Genomic DNA, 21320 nt, shown 5'->3' with positions numbered 1-21320 from the left:
TGTACCCCACATAAAGTGGTTTCTATTAGAAACGTCCAAATCAGGAAAATCGAACTTGTGATGGTTCGACAATCTACTGAATTGGAAGGAACAATATTGTGATTGGTGCTATGGGAATGAATCATCCATAAGCATCAAAGTTAGAACATTCGTGTTCTAAAACATGGTTTTCATGAAAAACGTCGGGTTTTCATGGGTGTATTGTTTTATGAAAACTTCGGGTTTCAAAGGCACCAAATTTGAAACTATAGGTTCAATTTAGTTAATGAACGTTTAGTTCATAAAATAGAGGTTCCTGCAAAAACACATAATGCAATATACAACTAAGTGTAGTGGATTTGGGTTGCTTCAGGAACTCAAATATGAGTGCTTCGGGACTACGAAAGTATGTCAACGGTTCAAAGTATAAAAATAAATTATTGAATTGTTAATGTTCAAAAGCGATCTTCAGGTCAATAATTTTGGATTCATTATTAGATTAATGGACTGCAGGTCACTTTTAATTAATTCAATAAATCAGGCCATACATGGTCAATTGTAGAAGCAAAATAATATTAAAATAATATTATTGGATCGAAAGTATAGCCCCAAAATAATTTGGGCTAGGTGCCATGGGTAAGAGGCACATGTTGGGTGCCTTAAGTAGAAAAGGCAGGGCCTAAAAAGGGCCTCGGGTGTAAAATTCCGGTCACGGGGGTGAGGTGAAATCCCAGCTGTAGTTGGGTTTCAAATCTGGGTCGAAGGGGGGGCACGGGTGAGGTCCAATGTAAGCTGGCCGTGGGTTTTGGGCGCGCAGGAGCTAATCCTAGCCGCATGGGTTGCTGCAGGGACCAAGCCTAACCATGTGGGCTGTGTGAAGTACACGGGCCATGGCAGAAAACTCAGCCAACTGGGCTGAATTGGATGAAGGTTGCAGGCCTGGGCTGCATGGAACCCAAGCCGAGGCTTGGTTCAGTTCGAGAAAAACCAGTAGGCCATGAGTCAAGGTACAAACAGGTAGAGGGCTTCAGGCCCATCAAATTGACCCCAGGTCGAAGCCTGGTTTCTGTTTGCACAGTGATGGTGCGGTGGGTGTGCCGCACCATGCCCAATTCCCTTTTTTTTTCAAAAATCCCTTAGGGTTTAGAAAACCCATATTTGCTTCTAATTTAATTTGATATTTTGACTCACATATTCCACATAACAATTTAATTGTGCGATGCATGAAACAAATATATATATATATATATATATATATTGACAAATATATGAACATATACAATATATATATCAGAAGGAAAATATAAACATAGGGGGGTTCATGCATCATGGGGAATGTTTTCATGCTTCAAGGTCATTTCAAATATCTTACTTTATTTTAAGCATACCTGATTGGCAGAAAACAACAAAAGCCTTTGAACTTGTAGAAGATCCTTCTCATAAAGCCGGAATTGCATCTCCAATGCATTGTATCACGTTCAACACAGAAAAAAATTAAATTGAATCAATAACATGTAGATCAATTCAATAAAATAAGAATTAATCATAAAAAGAATGATTAAAACGTAATACTCTCTTGATTGAAAATCAAAGTCTCTTTAGCACAGCGTCAAGAGCGTGCTGATAACGTGTTGTAGGCATAATTTACTAAATAATTATGAAGGCCTTAGAGAGAGAGAAAGGTGCGACAATGGAGAAGAAGAAGAGATAGATGTGTAATTGTGGGTGTGTTCTATTCCACCCCATTGTACCTTTATTTATAGTAGTAGGATAGGTAAAAACCTTTCCCTTTAGGATTACAACATTTAATAAGTAATCTACTCCTAATAGGAATATAAGATACATTCTCATATCTACTAGGATTTACACAATTACATTCCTAATCTAATAGGACTGCAACAGTTTTTACTATTTGGTTTTAAGTGTTCAGTTTTTGTTTTTCATTTTTTTTAAATGAAAACTGAAAATAGTTACCAAACGGGTTTTTAGATTTCAAAAAGTAAAAACGAAACAGCCGTTTGATAACCATTGTCACACCCCGATCCCAAGATACACCCAGAATCAACAAGTGAAAATAAGATAGTAGCGGTACAATATAGAATCACTGAGACTCATTCATATAATATACATCAGATCTTTAACAAAAATAATTTACAACAAAAGGTGACAATACCTACTCTCGAGTGCGCTGCCCACATCAGCTACATCAATTGGAATCTTTTCCTCTAACCGCTACCCATTACTCTGCAAAACAATGTTATGATGTGGGAATTGTGCACCGAGCAAAACAAAACCCGGATAAATTGCAAAGCTCATGTGAGTGAAAATAATACAACATAAGTGAAAACTAGTGAGATTAATGATTAAATGAAAAAGTAATGCTAGTTCACATAGGACTTTTCTCTGAATAATGGATCAATCCCTCACTGTGAGTACTGTTAATATCATTCCATCATTCTCTTCGGATTGTGACTCACCACTCGCTTTTCGTCAATTTAGAATAATCACGAGGCTCCAACTGCGACATATTTCATAATTTAACCACCATACGCCACATTAATACATATAGGAATGGTTCTTAACTCTGAATCTCACCACACGTCTTTCGAAATAACAATCAATCATCACATAGCCCGAAGTTGTGTATGAATAATGCACCATCAATAATACAACCACGTGTAGGAATGGGATCGGCATCTCTTTCATCACATCATCTCTTTTTATATTGAGTATGAATGAGTCACATTTGAATTCATTCTCTTTTAGGAAAAACTATCATGTAAACCATTTGATTTAATCGTTACTTTCCATATTAAGCCATACAAGTCTTCAATCTCATCTTTCATATATGTAACAAACACGATCTCTAGAGCTATAAAGAGACACAGTTTGGCCGAAGCCTATAATAGGTAACCAAATAGGATGTGGTCCCCCATTGTGGATTAACATGTGTCTGGTCAAAGCCTACAATAGGTAATCACATATGATGTGGTCCCCATTGCAAATTAACTAAGCGGAACCACTCCTTAGAACACTGATTGACAATGATCACCCAATGCGAATTAATTAGGCGTGATCACCCCTAAACTACTTATGGTCATACCTAGGTAACGAGGATCGCCCAATGCGGATTAACTAGGCACAACCTATAAATAGTATAGTCCACCAGGCAAGACCATCCATGTATCACTGCTACATGGTACAGATTCTGATTCGATGGCATATCACCCCATGTAATGGGTTAGTGATCCTCTACTAGCTTTTACATTTCACATTTGAAGCATGGCATATATATAATATATATTTTTGATACCACTATCAAGTTAACATAGCATAGTAGCACATATTTTCATAAAATCATTTGTAATTCAATGTTATATCCACATAGTATATAACAAGGAAGCTTCATGGGTAATAACCATATCACATAATATTAAAGTCACTCACCTGGGTCATTCACACATCCATATTCATCGACATTACTCCAAGAAACCTAATACAATGCATGAAACCCCACTTAGGAAACTTAGTAATGCTGACACACAAAACGAGACCAATACCACTTGCACGTGAATTGAGACGTCCGTCAACCAGGAACGACACATCATCGTGATAAGCCAACTAAGATCCATCAAGTCTAAAAAACATTCTATAAAATAAAAGACACATTAGGATAATTCGACGCACGTTGACTAAAAATCAACCATCGATCAAAGGTTAATGATAAGGTCCATAACCCTAGTAATTCAATCCAGAAGATCCGCATATCGGATTTCTGATCCGTAACATTTTAAAGGCATCATTATGCTTATAAACAAAATACTAAAAATTCACGACGATCCAATAGTCAAATCTTTATCAATCATACAAAAGAGTGGTGGTCCAATTTGATCACTACACCAAACAATTGAATCTCTGGAAACTGAGCTAGACATAAGATCACTAAAAGGTCTTTGATACTTGGACAATACATGTGGATGGGTCCCACGCTACGCACCGCCACGTGCGGTGGTAGCCATTGGTGGAGGGTTTGAGAAACTCAAAATTTCAACCTTAACCAAATGGGCTCAAACTTCCAGGGTAACTAGAGCTCAACAAGGGAAACACTTTAACAACAACGCCGACAACAAATTCTAGTCGGAAACTGTCCAAAAACACTGGAGAAAACCATATTTCTAGGGTTATGAAGACCCAACTCTAAAACAACTACCAATACACGAACCAAACACATCACCTTGAAGATCATGAAGAATAGATGAAGTTTCATACCTCACTCTAAGAAAATTGGAAATCAAACACAATGATAACTCATATATTTCATACATTTATACCATCCATTCCTAGTCTCTTTGTGATATTTTTGAGTTAAACTGGTTGCATTTTACTGTCTTTTGTGTTAATGTGTAGTTAATTGTATTTTAGAGCCATTTAAGGGTAAATAAGGCAAAATGGTGCTGAAAGTGGAGAATTGAATAAGAATTCCGATGTAGAGAGAGATTCAAAGTGTACAATTGAATATGGAGATGAATATGGCCCTTTAAGAGACCAATAACATCAAAAAAATGTCTGAAATAAATGCTCCATTACTAGGATGTCTTGGCATTCTATAATAGCTTCTTTAACCTTATAAAACTAGGAGTTTCAACCACTTTTACACAAGCTCCCTTGGGGGTCGCCTAGAGCTCTCTCTTTTCTCTTTCTTTAGCCTTGCTTCCAAAAACAAAACCCTATTTCCCTTCACCATCCACTGCCACTGAAGAAACCACGCAACCACGCAATTCTTGGAGAAGTTCAACATTAGAATTGCTTCAAGAGGGTTTCTTCTATGAACTTTAATTTCACTCATGTTGTTCTTGATATTTATATATTCTGTAATCATGTTGTGTAATTAAGTTCATAACTGGGGATTTCGATGTAGCCTTGCAAAACTACTCTATGTTATTAAGTTAAAGTATTCAAACTATCAATCTGTGTTCTTGTTTCATTCAGTGATTTTATAGTATAATTTGTTTTTTAATCTTAATGTTTGATCACCATTAGGGTTGGATATGAATTATTTGATCAAGGTTATAGTACACATCATGCTTAATCTTGGTGGACATGTGAATGAATGAAGAAACTGCTATGCATACATCCTGCCATGTGATTTCTTTGATTCTTTGAAGTTTTCTTGTTCTTAATGTATTCTTACTTGCTATTCTAAGTTGAACATCACAAATAGGTTACAGATTAGGAGTACTTGATCACAACCACACATCAAATGGATGATCATAAATAAGTAAAATGAACCCTAGTTGCAGATTGGAGAGTTGAATGCGTTTTGACTTAATTTTCATGGAATTGACTTGTAATGGTGAAATCGGTATCCCTAGTTCCATTCCCATCGTTTCTTAATCAACTTATCATTTATCTTTATCTTTCTTGCATTTTTAAGTTATTTTAGTTTTCTATTGAAAAATCTAAATTCAGTTTTCATTTTCATTGTGTAGTTAGAGTTCTCATAAAGCTAGTAATTTGTAGAGTTCTAATCAATCCTTGTGGTTCGACACCCTTACTTGTGCCATTATACTATCCTTATATTTGCACTTGAAAGGAGCACAACACACAACGTTGACGTTGGGCTCGTCGAGAGCTTTCCATAGATACCAAGATCACCCAAAAAGGAGGTTGGATGGACGAGAAATGATCGAGTCAACCAACCAGGTCGCGGACCCGATTACCCCCAAAATGGGTTTGATGTCAAGCTTCCATTTTTGAAAGCTTCTGGAAGTTTCCGGAAGTTCTTATATATTTAAAGCACTCTGGCCAAATTACCAAAATATCCTCCAACTTCAGACGTCTCTAACTCGGAATTGTGATCCATTTGCGCCTCTGCACTCGTGGGATCGAGCTCTACCTAACCAACTCAGGAATTGACCGAAAAGGTCGAGAAAAATTCAAAATGACCAAAATACCATAAATACACTTTTTCTCAAACTTGAGAATTTAACAAACTAATTTCAATTGAATCTCCAAAACACTTCTAAAATGAAATAAAATACTAAAATTTGGGACAGGATATCAAAATCATTTTGTTTTCAGTTTTCACATTTTTGGATATTGAAAACTGAAATCTTATTTGGTAGTTTTAAGTTTTTTTAAAAAATGAAAATTGCAAACCAAAAACTAAAATCTATTTCCTTGAGTTTTCACTTTTTGATTTTTTAGTTTTTGGAAAACTTAAAACTGAAAGTAGTTACCAAACAAGATTTTAGTTTCAAAAAAGTAAAAACTAATAACAAAATAGTTTAGTGTGCTTGATACACGAGATGTTACACTACGTGTTACTATTCAAGTGGTGAGGTACTTGTGTTGAAAAATTAAGAACCTAAAAAATAAAATTTCCTTTCACTTATATAATAACACTTGATGAGTACCCGTGTTCCAAGCATAATGAAATATTTCTGGTGTGCAAGTGCAACACACTACGTGATGCAAATAAAATATAGAAGAAAAAGGGGTCCTCATAATTTTCTTCTGTTCAATTTTTTTGAATTCTGAATTTGTAATCACGGAAGAAGAGCTAGCAGAAGCAAGACGTGGTCATCATCTCCATAACATGTTCTATTTTCCAGAAGTCATTAGGCTGCCAATGCCCGACGCCCCACGCCCACGAAATACATGCCAACAAGAAGTCAAATGAGTCATCGGATGAAAATAATCTAATCTATCGTTTCAACCTTTTCTTTCCAAAGACCAGACCAAAAGTTTATGGATCCTTCTATTCTATGTAGATGAGGATCCTTTCCGGCTTCTCTTTGTGAGGATCTTAGAGATCCTCTTTGTGAGTATCGTAGAAACTCTTACATTCTATCAATTCATCATGCATCATGCGACCATCTCTCGTTAGGTACTATTGTGTTTAATTTTAAAGAAAAAATTCAAAATAATTTCTACCGTTTGATGTACGATGAACAGATAAAATGTGAGAAATCATAGAATCCTCACAAAAAAATCCTGATGAAATGCAAATTATTTCTATGTCACATGCTTTCAATTTGGTCGACTGCTTCAACGGCTAGTCATTGACTCTTGCCCAAATTTAAATTAATATGTAATCATGACTTACAACCGTTAAAATTATTGCAAAATTTAATTCAAAATAAATTTCATGTTAATGTATATTATATTTGATAAGTTATGACTATTTATGAATACGGTTGTGATTGTTCAACTAAAGGGATAATGTGCAATTTTTGCCTTTTAATTCAAGAGATACAACTATTGTCTCTTCAAGAAAAGACACAACTATTTTAAAAAGTTACTTATATATCTATATAAATGCCTCATCATACGAGTCATATCATATTTACAAATTTAGTAAGTCTCTAAGAAAGTTTAGCAGAATCGTGATTTGTTGAAGCCTTACACTGAACTTCAATTTAACCCCGTTAAGTTTTGGTAAATTACAAAAAATTAAATTTTATAGAAAAATGTTAATTCAAAATAATCAAACAGGGGAATAAAAAAGATGAAAGATAACATGAAGACGATTGATGAGGAATGAGATTTTCTCAATGCCTCTGGTCTTTGTCATGTCCATATACTAAATGAATCAAAAGTATTACATAAATGTATAACTCTCTCGAAACCCTTTCAATCTCATTCGGATGCATGCATTCCCCCTAAATGGTAGGGCTGGTTAACCCCGTTTTGAAGGTGATTGACTAGAATGATTTGGATGACTTAAAATATTAGCTTCAACATCCAATTGATATATAATATAACTTCTACAAGCCCCACTAGAATTTTTTTATAATATTCCACATGTATAGTTGGGAAGCCAGCCAAATGCTGCATTTAAGTCAAGAGAAATGCAAAAGGGAACTTTCTAAAATTGAGTCTCTCGATCAATCAGCTTATAATTTAACGTTAGTTTATATACTAGTATTATAAAATATTGTATAAAAAATATAAAATTTAAAAGGATTTATGACGAGTCTCCTTTTTAACTTTTAAAAAAGTCTCTTTCACATTTCTCGCAAGCCAAAAACAGCACAAAGTTTTCCCGTTCTTTAAATTCTCATTAGTCGTATCTACATATATATATATATATATAAACACACACACACACATATATAGATATCCCTTAAGGTAATAAGGTGTGCCTCTCCATTCTTCTTTTGTATCTAGAACACACTGAAAAAAAACAAAGATGGGTGGTTGCTTTTCTTGCAGACAAAAAGTTGAACTCCAGAATGTGAGGGTGGTGCATCTGAATGGGTATGTGGAGGATTTTGAGCACCCAATCTCGGTAGGGCAAGTGACAGGGAAGCCCACAAAGCACTTTGTGTGCACTCCAGTTCAGCTCCTCTCAAGTGGGTCGAAGCCATTAAAGCATGACACCGTCCTCCAACCAGGGCAGGTCTACTTCCTCCTCCCCTACTCTGCATTGCAGAGTGATGTTTCTCCTCTGGACTTGGCCTCCATTGCCAGAAAGCTCACATCTGCAGCAGCAAAGAGCAGCAGGAAGCAGTCTACGTCTGCCCCTCAGTCTCCTGTGGCTTATTCTTCAAGCATGAGCGGCCAGTTTTGCCCAAGCCCTGTGTGGAGCTCTACGTCGTCGCCGGGGAGGAGTCCGGGGAGGAGTCCAGGGAGGAGTCCGCTAAGGTTTGTGGAGCAGGAGAATTTGAGTATGATGATGGATTATGGCTCTCAGAGATCGTCGCGGGGCCGGTCATGGAAACCGCTGTTGGATACGATAACGGAGAGATCGTTGAACAAAAGGAGCGAGTCTGACTTGCAGGAGATGCATGTGGAGGTTGTTGTCAAGTAGTTTTTGGTTTTGCAATTTTATCAGGTACAGTAAAATGAATATAAAAAAAATGGTGATTGATGTAATCGGAACTTTCTTGTGGGACGATGAAATAGAAAAACTCGCTTGATAATTATTACGTTTGTAATTTTTCAGTTTTTTTTTTTCCTAAATCAGAAACCGAAATACCAGTTCATCATAGCAATTGAAAGTAGGAAGTTCTGGTCGTGGTTCTTTCTCGTTTTGGTCTTCTTGTTCAAGAGTCAAAAATGATATGTTGAAAACACGATCTCAAATATTCATAATTCTTCAGATGCAAATATCGCATCTGAACCTTATCGCCCCTTGAATTTGCAACTAGAGTAGAAGAAAATTTGCAAGTTCTTCTAATTCACGGTAAAACTTTCACACGGTGACTAGGATTGAACTCGATTAGATTACTCATTTTTTGAGGTATACTGAGGAAAGAAGTGAAAATTTTGTCCAACTTAAAAGTAGAAGGTGAATTACTCATTACCAAAGCCTATTCATTTCAATCCCTCTAAAATAGTATGATTAAAAGGAAAAATGTTTTCTTCGCGTTATTTGTTATAATCTCCTTAAAATAAAAATAATCCACTTTTGCTTTCAACGGTACCTTAAATTTTACGAGTTATTGGCCGTCCAATTCTAAGCAATAATTTCAAGATTAAATATTATTTGTGGTTGTGGGTACGCTTTTGATATGTCAAGAGACCAAGAGCTGATTTGAGATTGTAATGCTTTAAAAAAAAAATAGCTTATTAAAAAACAATCCGGAACATCAAATATGTTTGGTAAAACAAAAAAATAAATGTTTTTTTTATCAACTGATGTCAATAACAACAAAAAAAGCATAAAAAATAGAAGCAGAGTTTACCATACTTCTAAAAAAATGTGTTTTTTTTTAAAACATAGCAATCAATGCTCATTTAATGAAATTTTTAAATGGCAAGTATACCTCCCCATATTTTACAAAATTACAATAATTGTCCCTACATTATTTTTTTTAACAATTATTGTATCACATTAAATATGTTTTTTAATCATTTAACATATTCACAATAATTTATATAAAAGGTTACCAAACACTTAAACACTATTTTTTTTTTATTAAAAGCACTTTTACAAAAAAATATTTTATCCAATATTCAACAACTTTATTTTACACATATTTATTTTCACGGCACAACAGGAAGCCTGTAATCTTTGCAATTATAGATGTGTCCTTTAAAAGGTAGCTTTTTCAGGCCCTTGTCCTTGGCATCCATAAATGAGTGGAAGTATTCTAATGCCATCAAGCATGAGTGTGACATCTATGCAAAAAAAGACAACATTTTCCTTCAAATGCCACTAAAATTTGAAAATTCATTTAATTTTTTGCTATCCTTTTACAATCATTTAATTCTTTGCTAGAGAAGAAGGAAACAGAAGAAGATGATGCTTAATTCCACAATTTCAACTAACACCATGAATGTGAGAATTTTTTCTAGAATGTCAGTAATATCATCTCGAATTTCTTCTGGAATGCCAGTTATCAATATACACAAATAATAACACTTACACAAATGTGATGGAAAGTGTTTTTGAAATAAATAAAGCATTTTTAGAACCGATTTGTAATAAAAATGAAAGTGAATTCTGACAAAAAAAAAAAAAAAAAAAACCACTTGAAGTGCTTCTTGCATGAAGCACATAAGTGGTGATTCTTTCCAATGCTCTTCAAGTGCTTTTGGAACCCAAAAACATTTCACCAAAAGCGCTTTCGATCACTTGAAAGCACTTCAAAACGAAAAAACCTAGATTGTACATATGTATTATAATTTGTTTGGAATTCCACAACTACGTCATTTGTTTGAAGAAAACCAGGTTTGGTAGATCTTTTCATCTGTATGTAGTTGGAAACTCTAAAATTCTAACCAAGAAACTTAAAATTTGTAACCATTACAGGTAAGCTAGGCAAGCTACTAACAGTTACAACAACAACATCATCATCATCATAGTCTACCAATTCACATAGGTTGATCAGAAGTTGCCAAGTTTCAAGTTTTATGATGATGTCAAATAGTTACAAGGGTACAGAAATAGGAGCCAGCGGGACCAGCTGCTGGATGGGTGAGCAGTCCCACCCACAACCTTCTTTGCTATGAGTGACTGTAAAATGTTTGGGAATCCAAGTTTCACCTCTCGATTCTCTCTCTCGCAGGAGCTCCCTGTGTTTTTCTTCCACTGCTTTCTTCGCTTCTCTTGCTTTGCCCCAGTCCTTCCCAATAATTGCTTGGCTCAGCAGTCCCCAGACCGCAGCTGATTCACTTGGCCACACCCCCTGATTATTCAAAATTTTGATAAAATAATCCAATATTTTAATAAATCATTATTGATAAGTCCACGTGAAATGTACAAATGGCTACATCATCCATGCATATTTTTCTTTTCTTTATACAAGAAAAACATACCAACCCAAAGAAATTAAAAAATACATATATATTGGAAGTGTACCGATATGACCGGCGGCTCATCGCCGACTAAGGGATAACTTATTATACAAGGTTACTCAATTTTCTAATGCGTGAGATTTCTCAATATTTTCATGCGTCTCCTCACATATAGGTATAACTACAGTAAAGTCAAACACATAACGAAGAATGAAAAGCATGTGGGGCCATTGGGACTTTAACATGGATTGAAAAACCTGCTTGGATACAATTCAATTAGTTGAGGCAAACCCAATTGGGAATATGATTGTAGCACAATTCCTTATAAGTCTATGTAAGTTTCCGTAACCTTCGGATGTTGACAATTCTCTACAATCTCATATATGCTAACATGTGGGCAGAGAGACTACTGGATTTAGGAAAGGGATAATTAACTACACTAATTTTTGTATCTTATTCTTATTGAGCATGAAGGGGAACAAAAACAGAAACAAAAGAAATCTCTCTACTTAAAATGGCAAAGACTTTACATGGATGAAGAGAAATCATTCTGCAGGTTTTGTAGGGCACATTGATTGAATGCAAGGAAAGTTAACGGAAACGAAGATAGAGAGGCAGAAACTATACCTTCAAATCCGTAACAATCGGAGTTTTCAGTTCTGAAATGACTTCATTTGCATTGTATATAACGGTTTCTTTCCCGCTACTGACGTCCTTCATTTTGACAGTTCTGCATTGAAATCAAAGATCCAGAGTTACAGCTAGATAGAAATAGATGTCTTAACAAATGTCAGTACAATTTTTCAAGGCTAATCATAAGTATAGTTAGTAGACAAGCTGATAGAGACAGTATGAGAGAACACTTGTTACGGTTAAAGATTGTTGCGTAAAATGTATCTGTAGCATCAAGGTGTAACTTCAAAGTAATCAGTGTTGGGTTATTTTTTTAATTTCTTTAAATGCATGCAATAAAACCACTGTTTTCGATCTGTATTCAAATTACATAGCAGCACTTTGAAAGAAGAATGAAGCCTTAAATTACCTATCCCACCGACCATGTATCTCATAAAGAAGTTCATATGTTGTTGAGTCAAAGATCTTTCCCTTAATTGTTCTAGGATTTCCCCTAATCCATGAATTACTTCCATAATATAACTCAGCTTCAAGGCCCGTCTCATGACACCGGATTCTATTTTCACCAACCCAATCAACCCAAGGCAATGGGAGGAACTTGATTAAGAGTTTCGGCGAGTTCATTTCATAAGTTTCTCCGTGATTCAGGAGCTTCAACTGCCGTTTTCCACGCACCTCAGTTTCCACTGAAGTACCTGCAACATGGTTCTTGAGAAAAATTAATATGACATTTAAGCACAACAGAATATTTAAAGAAAATACTTAAAAAGTCAATTAGCATAAACACCGGTAAAGTTAAGACGAGACTGAAGTCTTTGTTATTATTGGTGAGTTCAAAGTTCTTGACAAGACGAATATTATTACATGGTTTTTGAGCTCCCGACCAGTATAAAGTAAACTATTAGAGTGAACTGAAAACATATGCAAATCCTTGTATCGTATGAGTAACATCTGAAGAGTTAACTAGATCACAAATGAAAAACAGCTTGTCAAGGACAAGATAAAAGAACCCTTTCGGACTGATATTTGGTATAATCTTACAGTTAGAGACTGAAACTAAAATGTACTAAAGAATGATTCGCAAAGGAGCTTGAATAGCACTTTCAGGGAAAAGGAAGATATGTCCTAAGCAGTCTGTAACAAGTATATTTTCTTTTCCATTTTTCTAAGAACTTGACATTTAGTTTATTAAACATGCGAGGTCTATAATAACCGGAAAACCTAGGATTAGGATTGCTTCTCTTATATTGATCTTTGTTATGATCTTACGAAGAAGAGCATACCATAGAAATTGGGAGTAGGATGTTGACACCATATCATTTCAAGGTTTTCTTTTTCATCAGTTGCGTGAAGAGCGGTAACTGGTGGATGATGTGAAACCTGCAAGAATGCAACCAAGAAAGAAATCATCTTAGTCCATCTATACAAAAAGATACACAAACTCGCCACTCGCCAGGTAGTTAGTGACATCAAGTTCAAGCTTGGCCATCATGGCAGCATCAATTTGAGCAAGGTGTAGCAGAAATAACAAATAGAGTTACCTGCTCAAGTAGAACATTGAGATTCCCTCTTGTAACATGATGGGTTTCTCCAAGAATGGGGTTGTACGGAGCAATTCCGAAGATCACTGGACGCAAAGTAGAAATGCTCCACGATACAACAGCTGTGAACCTGTCATGAGGGGTTTCTGCTTTGTTGCACCTTCCTAACAAATCATTACCCACGCAGTACACTGATTCACCGAAACATTGGAGGTGTGACTTTGGTATGTTAAACAGCGGTGACAGCTGAAATTGCAGGAGAAGTAAAAAATATCAGTTACATTGACCATACAATCAAGAAGACACTGGTGTGTGATATTTAGTTTTTCAACAGAAGTGCATGAAGTAAAAAAAATATCAGTTACAGATGTAATATATATGTTAATCTTCGTATGCAAGCACAGTAGATGCACAAAGGTCTGCTAAATATTTACTAACATATCACTGAAATGATATATAGTCAACAACACGACGGATCATCGATGGAGCAATAGTGGCGCTAGTAGAAAATAGACTCGAGAGCCAAGAATCTCAATCTGCAGATACAACTCCCGAGGCGGTAGAGACAACACCGTGGAGAGTCAACAATCAAGACTCGAGAGAGTTGCAGACATATGTAAAGACTCGTACGTATTATTGATCCATACAACATGTGAAAGGAGAGTAATAAAATTGCCATAGAATTATTCAGAGTTGTGTTTCTTTTAGGTTTAATTACTCAGATCTCATTCTACTGCTATTTCCCTTGGATCTTGGCAAATTTACTTGTTGGATGAAACTATGCTGCTACTGGGAATTTAGGATGAAACACCGGTTTTGGAAGTGCAAGCAGTTAAGGACCTAAACATTTCTCAACCTTTCATCCAGTTAGCCGTGAACTTTAGGGGAAAAGTAGTAGTATATATAGAAAGGGTAATGCTGGGGTAAGGAAGCCAACTTTGTAGACAGTTCGGAGAGTCCTCCTTCCACCCTCATCCCTCCACTCCACCCTCCACCTCAATTCGTCAGCGTCCCCAGACCACCAACCCCTTGTCCGTGCCCGCTCCGGCAGGCCTAGGGCAGCCTGGATGCGCACATCAACTGCCTTGGAGCGGCTCATGAAAAGCACGAAGCGTGAGGTTCGTGATTTCCATGACAAGGCAAGAGGCATAGTGACGAGAAGTGGAGGAAGAAGGCCAGCGATAATAAGCCGAACCAAAAGATGAATACGGTCATGATCGTTCTGATGTATTAAAAACAAGAAGTTAGCGCGGTAAGAAATTAAATTAAAAATCAAACGGAATGTAAGAACAAAAGGGTGGACATAATGTTAATGGCGTCGAGAACTTGTCTCCGGGGAATTTTGGGAGAGGGAGGAGGGGCATGAGCAACCAGCGGAAGAGACATAGGAACTAACCAAGAGTATCTTCAAAGCGAATATTTTTTAGTGTACCAGAAACACGGTTAGGTATGACACAAGTAGTTGAATACTCAATTATATTTTACCTCTTATATTTGGAGTCACTTGCAACTTTATACAACATATTTTAAAACATTTCAGTCTTATACATTTTTTATTATTTTATAAATTCATTCAATTTACATTCAAAGTCATTTGCAACCTCATATAACATCTTTTAAAATATCCTAAACTGCTCCATCAATTACATCCTAAGCTGCAACATTCGAGTCAAAGTCACCGCACATGCTCGCTTTGCAAACAAAGGCAGGTGGCATTGATGGTATTTCCTGAAAACTCCTTATACCGAATGGATATGGAAATGGGCTTGGTCCAGTAAGCCAGAAATGAAAAGCTATATACTCTGGAGAGAAGGTGGGTAGGGCTCACTGCGTTTTAATTTAGTTTAGTTTTTAAATTGACTTTTTAATGTTTAAATTTTTTTTCTGTCACGTAATCACTTAATTTAACGGATTAATTAATAGTTGTACGAAAGTGAAGTGAAATATTATTAATTTTAGAATATTAAAATGTTTTAATAATATTGTATGAGGTTGTAATTGTATCCAAACTTGAGGGTGTAAATTGTAATTTACCTAAAGAAAATGTCAAATTTTAAACAAAAAATTTAAATTTTATAGCTTATGTGACACTTTGACATCTTTTAAAGTTTTGATCTTCACCCGATATGTCAAATTAAATTAATATTTTATTGTATTAAACTATTATAATAAATGTTTTAAAAGAAAAAAAAACAACAATAAATTACATTTAATAATTAATTAAAAAAGATTTGAAGTTGTTGTCAATTTTGGCAACAAGGGTGGGGTTGTCAATCTTTGTCATGCCACATCAAATTTGGCTTTTTAGTTAGAAATATTTTTGTTCCCTTTTTTTTTTTTTTTTTACTGTTAATGTTGATTTGCACATTTTGACATTTCTTTTAGAGATTTTCCAAATGTTTTTGGATTTCACATAATCAATTATGCATTCAAAATAATAATTTATTCCTAAAAAATGATTAATAATAAATAAGACTTTTTCAAACTTCAATTTAATTAAGGTTTTTTAGCCAAAATAGTTCCTGAGATTTGCCTAACTCCGCACTTTGGTCCCTGAGATTTGAAATCAATAGTAGTGGTCTCTGAGAGTGTCCATCATCAATCATTTTCGTCATTCGGTGAAAAATTATGTTAAATAAGGATCAAAGTGATAAAATTACCCTCAATATAATAAAGAATAAGCCAACATGATTTGACAAATTTTGAGGGTATTTTTGTCATTTTATCCTTATTTTATGGAAATTTTTCATGGAATAGCCAAAACGATTAATTGTGGACAAATTCAAGGACCAATTCTATTGATTTCAAATCTCAGGGACCAAAGTGATGAATTATGCAAATATCAGGGAGTGTTTTGGCTAAAAAGCCTTTAATTAAGGATGTGGCATAGCTGCATCAACAACCACCATATATGGTCTACAAAGTTGATCTCCCTAACATTAGTGGAAAATAGTTGAGTCATTGCATGACGGCGTGGGTTCAAACCTCGTCGGTGGCTAATTTAACACCTAATCTAACAAATCTATCGTTTGACCCAAAAAAAAAAAAAAAAAAAGCTTGCCCATATAGAATTAATTAAATATAATTAAGAACTGAAAAAATAGATATTTATATCTTTTCAACCTATCGTTTTACCAAACTGTCCCTGTGGAGCAAAAAATAATCTTAAAATCCTAAAAATGACACATGGACTTTTTTTTCCGAAGAAGATGAGATTGCCTCATTAAGTGGGCAAGGCACACAAATTTTTTTACAGGCAACTCAGCATTCCTAGAGGTCCAAGCAGCTAACTACGATTTCTCAAAGCTCTTCTTCTCGTGCCATGAAAAAGTAACTGGCATTAAATATAAAATTAATCACCAAATCCTACCTTTAATGCATTCCCAATTGAAGATCAACTCAATCAAGTAAGGAATCCCTGTCACAATCAATCAATGATGCTTCTCTCATCATCTCAATATATTATCTCCTAATTAATATCATGGTAATATTATTTCCGCATTCATCCTACATATGATATAACCTTGGCCAATGGGAAGTCGCCACGTGTAGGACGAAACTCTATACCTAGGTCGGCCACTTCCTTATAAATACTTCATCTCCACCAAACTTTGGTATGTTTTTGCTACGCATACAAGCCTTAAACACTCACTCTTTTCAGAAAAGCTGACTTAGGCATCAGAGATTCATTGGCCAAACCACCCCCCACCTCGGGAGCAAGTGAGGTTTTGGTCCTTGATCAAAGGTGTAATTTGTTTTGAAGATACAATTTTGTAGACTGAAGACGGTGGAATTTTGCTACCATAGCCACTACCTCTCTTTTTCGTGATCCCTAACTAGGGCTGGAAACAACCGATCCAAACCTAGCATCACTATAATCAAGCTTGGGTTGTTAGTTTTTTTCGAGCTTGAGGCTTGCTTCTTAATTATACAAGCAGCTCGACTGAGCTTCCAAAATTCAGGGTCTTTTTTTGTCCAAGTTTATTAAAATAAGTTGAAATTTCAAGTTTATTTCCCACGTTGAAGTGAAAAGTTAAAGGGGCGTTTGAAAATCATTTTGTTTTTATTTTTTGGTTTTTTTTTTCATTTATTTTGGAACTATTTCTAATTCTCAATTTTCAAAAATAATGAAAACTAAAACTACTTTCTTAAGTGCCATTTGATAGTTATTTTGTTTTTCAGTTTTTATTTTTTGTTTCACTTTTTTTTAAAATTGAAACCTTGCTTAGTAATTACTTTCGATCAAAACCAAATATTGAAAATTACTTTCTTGAGTTTTCAAACTTTACCCTTCAGTTTTTATTTTTTATTTTTCAAAGTAGTTACTAAACATGATTTCAATTTAAAAGAAAAATGAAAACTAAAAAGGAAAGTAGTTATTAAACGACCCTAGAGTTTTCAAAATTTGGTGTTTAGATTTTGCGTTCTGGTTTTTTTTTTTTGTGCTTTTAGTTTCATTTAAAAAAACAAAATTAAAAACCAAAAAACGAAATAGTTATCAAATGACCTCTAAATTATTTCTTTCAAGTGTAAAACTATTGAGTAAATGCTACATTTTCCCATTTACTAAAATTGAAAAAAGTGGTCGTTGAGATTGTCCACTGTCAATCATTTTGGTCATTGTGTTAAAAATCTCCATTAAATTGAAGAAAACACCAGTTCAAGGGGAGGGGTAGAAGAAACTACCCATGGTGGACAATCTTAATTTAACGGAGATTTTTCACAAAATTACCAAAATTGTTAACGGTGGACAACCTTAGGACCACTTCTTTAAATTGAAGAAAACACCAATTCAAGGGGAGGGGTTGAAGAAACTACCCATGTTGGACAATCTCAATTTAACGGAGATTTTTCATAGAATGACTAAAATTGTTGACAGTGGACAACTTCAGGACCACTTCTTTAAATTGAAGAAAACATTAATTCAAGGGGAGGGGGTTGAAGAAACTACCCATGGTGGACAATCTCAATTTAACGGAGAATTTTCACAGAAGGACCAAAATTGTTGACGTTGGACAACCTCATGACAACTTCTTTAAATTGAAGAAAAGACCAGTTCAAGGGGAGGGGTTGAAGAAACTACCCATGGTGGACAATCTCAATTTTTGAAGAAACTACCCATGGTGGACAATCTCAATTTAATGGAGATTTTTCGCAGAATGACCAAAATTGTTGACGGTGGATAACCTCAGGTCCACTTCTTTAAATTGAAGAAAATGCCAATTCAAAAGGAGGGGTTGAAGAAACTATCCATGGTGGTCAATCTCAATTTAACGGACATTTTTCACAGAATGACTAAAATTATTGATGGTGAACAAACTCAGGACAAATTGTATCGATTTTAAATATCAGAGACCAAAGTAAAGAGTTATACCAATTTAAAAAAACCATTTTAACTAAAACGCATACTAAATGAATAGAACAAAATACTTGCCTGGAAGCTTGTGAGATCAGATCCAGGCCGTACGTTTTTAAACAGGCTTACGACGCGTTGAAGTAGATTAGGAGCTCTGTAATCAACATCGGAATCCCCTTCCAGTGACAATGGCTTTGTCAAAAGAATAACTCCGGTATTCTCTTCCTCCTTCACCTACACCACACCAAATCATTCCCATTATTAATTAATTATTAGATTTCTCAATACCATCATCTTAAGGAAAACATTATTTGGCTGCATAAGTTGCCATTTGAAAAACGACAGAGTATAGTGCTATATGTGGCCTATAAATTGACACAAACAATGGAGGACAATAATTCTTTCCCCTCCTCTTTCCATCTCCTTCCATCCTCTCCTTTTATATTATCTATTTTGTTTTTCTCCTTCTATAAAAAAATTAATATAAGATGTTGATGTGACTTAACTGTGACCATTCAAATAGGAGGGGAGAGAAGGAGAGAAAAAAAAAGAGATAAGAGAATCCTACACATGGGACACAGAAAAGAAAGAAAATTTAGAATATTTTCAAATTTTTTAATGATAGAATGTTATTGAAACGAAGCAGTTACTAATACGTGTACATGTCTCTAATGACCAATTATTAATCCTCCGACGAATCACCTAAAAAATTCAGAAAGAATTGTCCACAAACATGAAGTTAAACTCACAATTCAATCACAAAAATGACGCATGCCACCAGTATAAATATGTTGTTCTGGTAGCTGAATCAGGGAATTAATGTCAAGTTAAATCCTAAAAGAGGACGAAAATGAGTAATGTTTCGTGTGCGACCGTTGCAAAACAAAAATTGTAATAAAAGATAAAGTAACAACAAATATGTGAGGATTATTTGTTGCTTGCTCATGAAGGCAATTTAGATACTCAAAAAAAGGGGGGGGGGGGGGGGGAAATGGAGGAGGTTTCCCTACGCATACAACTACTGCCTTAAAGTTTCTGCATCGGCTTTTTTTAAGAAAAGAAAAAGAAAATTATTTTCTATCACAGATTTAACGGAACTTTTAGAGAAAGCTGGTTTTACTTAAAAAAGCAAAAAAAACAAAGGACTCCAAATTGAAAACGAGAATTGAAATGAAACTTATTTCAAACGATAACAAAACAAATATGAAAAATAAGTTTATTATTTGAACAAACAATATTATCTATCCTAAGGAGGTGAGAGAGTGCTAAACCATACAATGAGTCAACTATAATAATGTGGTTCAAATTCGCTTTTTGCGAGAATCGAACTTAAGATCTCTTATTTACAAATACAGAGGAATATCACTAACCGTAGTCCAAAGTAGCATAAAAGACAAGATTTAAATTCGGAAATTAAGGGATTAAACAAAAACGTAGGACAAGGTATACTAGAAACAGTGGGCATGTTACAAGATACAAAAGCTATCTTAACGTTAAACAAGTGGCATTATACAACATAAAAAAATAATAATAAGGAACGAAAAAGATGCCACCATCACAATTCACAAAGCTATTTTCATTTCCTTTGCACGAAAAACCAATATATATATATATATATATATATATATATATATTTAATACATAAGAGGGTCTGAGTCCGAGTCCAATAAAAAAACCCGACGGTAACATTCTGAAAACAGCCGTTTCAATGTCTCATGAGCCGGAAAACAGCTCATTTTTTGATAAAGTGTTTGCTGGGTTTGATTTGACCATCAATGCTCGAAACCAATACAAGCAAATGATACAAAACCATTGCTGGGCTTGATTTCATCTCTGATTTTTCTGAGTTGTGTACACAGATATATGAAATTAATACTAAACCAATTAATTAAGCAATCAATCAAACACACACAAAAACCGTTGTAAGAGAGAGAAGCACAGAGAGAGAAAGAGAGAGAGAGAGAGAGAGAGAGAGAGAGAGAGAGGTGTTCACAGACCATTTGAAGAGACGGAGAGCTGAGGCACAGACGGTGGAGAGAGAGAGAGAGAAGTGTGCTTTTATTTTTGTGAAATGTAATTGAAAGAGAGAAGTGGCGGAAACTAAGAATCGAAGAGGGGTTGTTTGGCTGGTTTTGTTTTTATCACGGGAAGAAGGCCTTTTTATTGGCCCCTTCCTTCGAACAACGCGATGGGGTTGGTGGTGGTACTAATGGGGTATAAATTTTAGGAAAGTAATTTTCACATGTATTTTTAGATTTTCATTCCAAATTTTTTTTTTGTTGAGAAAAATTAATTGATATGTTTGAGCGAATACGTATAAAATAGAGGATAGGGTGCAATAAAATGGGCATCGATAAAGATCTTGCCGAGGATTTCAATCTGATTGAAGGGATGAAAGAGTGTCCTGCACCAAAATTACATAAAAGTAGTATCCTCAAATAAAGGGAGACTTTGGATGTGGTCTCTAACCACTAATACTCATTGATTAAAACCTTTGTAGTTTTCAATTTTTGACCAACAAAAAATATGGAAATCTTTTCAAAAATTTGATTGAATAAAAAATC

At 35.0% G+C, this 21320-nt stretch overlaps 1 protein-coding gene and 1 long non-coding RNA gene across 2 annotated transcripts; both read right to left on the bottom strand.

Moving 5' to 3' along the window:
• Positions 1-10704: 10704 nt before the first annotated feature.
• LOC126608506 (oxysterol-binding protein-related protein 4C-like) lies at positions 10705-20932 on the bottom strand. The gene is made up of 7 exons (XM_050276447.1): positions 20754-20932; positions 18835-18990; positions 13401-13646; positions 13143-13239; positions 12269-12554; positions 11854-11956; positions 10705-11117 (listed from the first exon to the last, which is right to left on the bottom strand). Exons 1-7 carry the CDS (start codon positions 20754-20756, stop codon positions 10860-10862), a joined length of 1149 nt encoding a protein of 382 aa, XP_050132404.1. The 5' UTR covers positions 20757-20932; the 3' UTR covers positions 10705-10859.
• Positions 14014-18828, bottom strand: LOC126608507 (uncharacterized). The gene is made up of 2 exons (XR_007617891.1): positions 18588-18828; positions 14014-18155 (listed from the first exon to the last, which is right to left on the bottom strand). It is a non-coding gene; the product is annotated as an uncharacterized LOC126608507 (long non-coding RNA).
• Positions 20933-21320: the final 388 nt, after the last annotated feature.

The sequence above is a fragment of the Malus sylvestris genome, chromosome 16 (assembly GCF_916048215.2).
Source record: "Malus sylvestris chromosome 16, drMalSylv7.2, whole genome shotgun sequence".
Classification (NCBI taxonomy): domain Eukaryota; kingdom Viridiplantae; phylum Streptophyta; class Magnoliopsida; order Rosales; family Rosaceae; genus Malus; species Malus sylvestris.
Note: the sequence above shows the minus strand (reverse complement) of the source record. Positions and strands in the feature narration are given on the sequence as shown.

Coding starts and splice junctions, on each gene's coding strand:
- LOC126608506 (XM_050276447.1), bottom strand. Junction 13,647..18,834: donor CTGATCTCACAAGCTTCCAG/GCAAGTATTTTG, acceptor CTGCAATTTCAG/CTGTCACCGCTGTTTAACAT. Junction 11,957..12,268: donor ATACATGGTCGGTGGGATAG/GTAATTTAAGGC, acceptor ATTTCAATGCAG/AACTGTCAAAATGAAGGACG.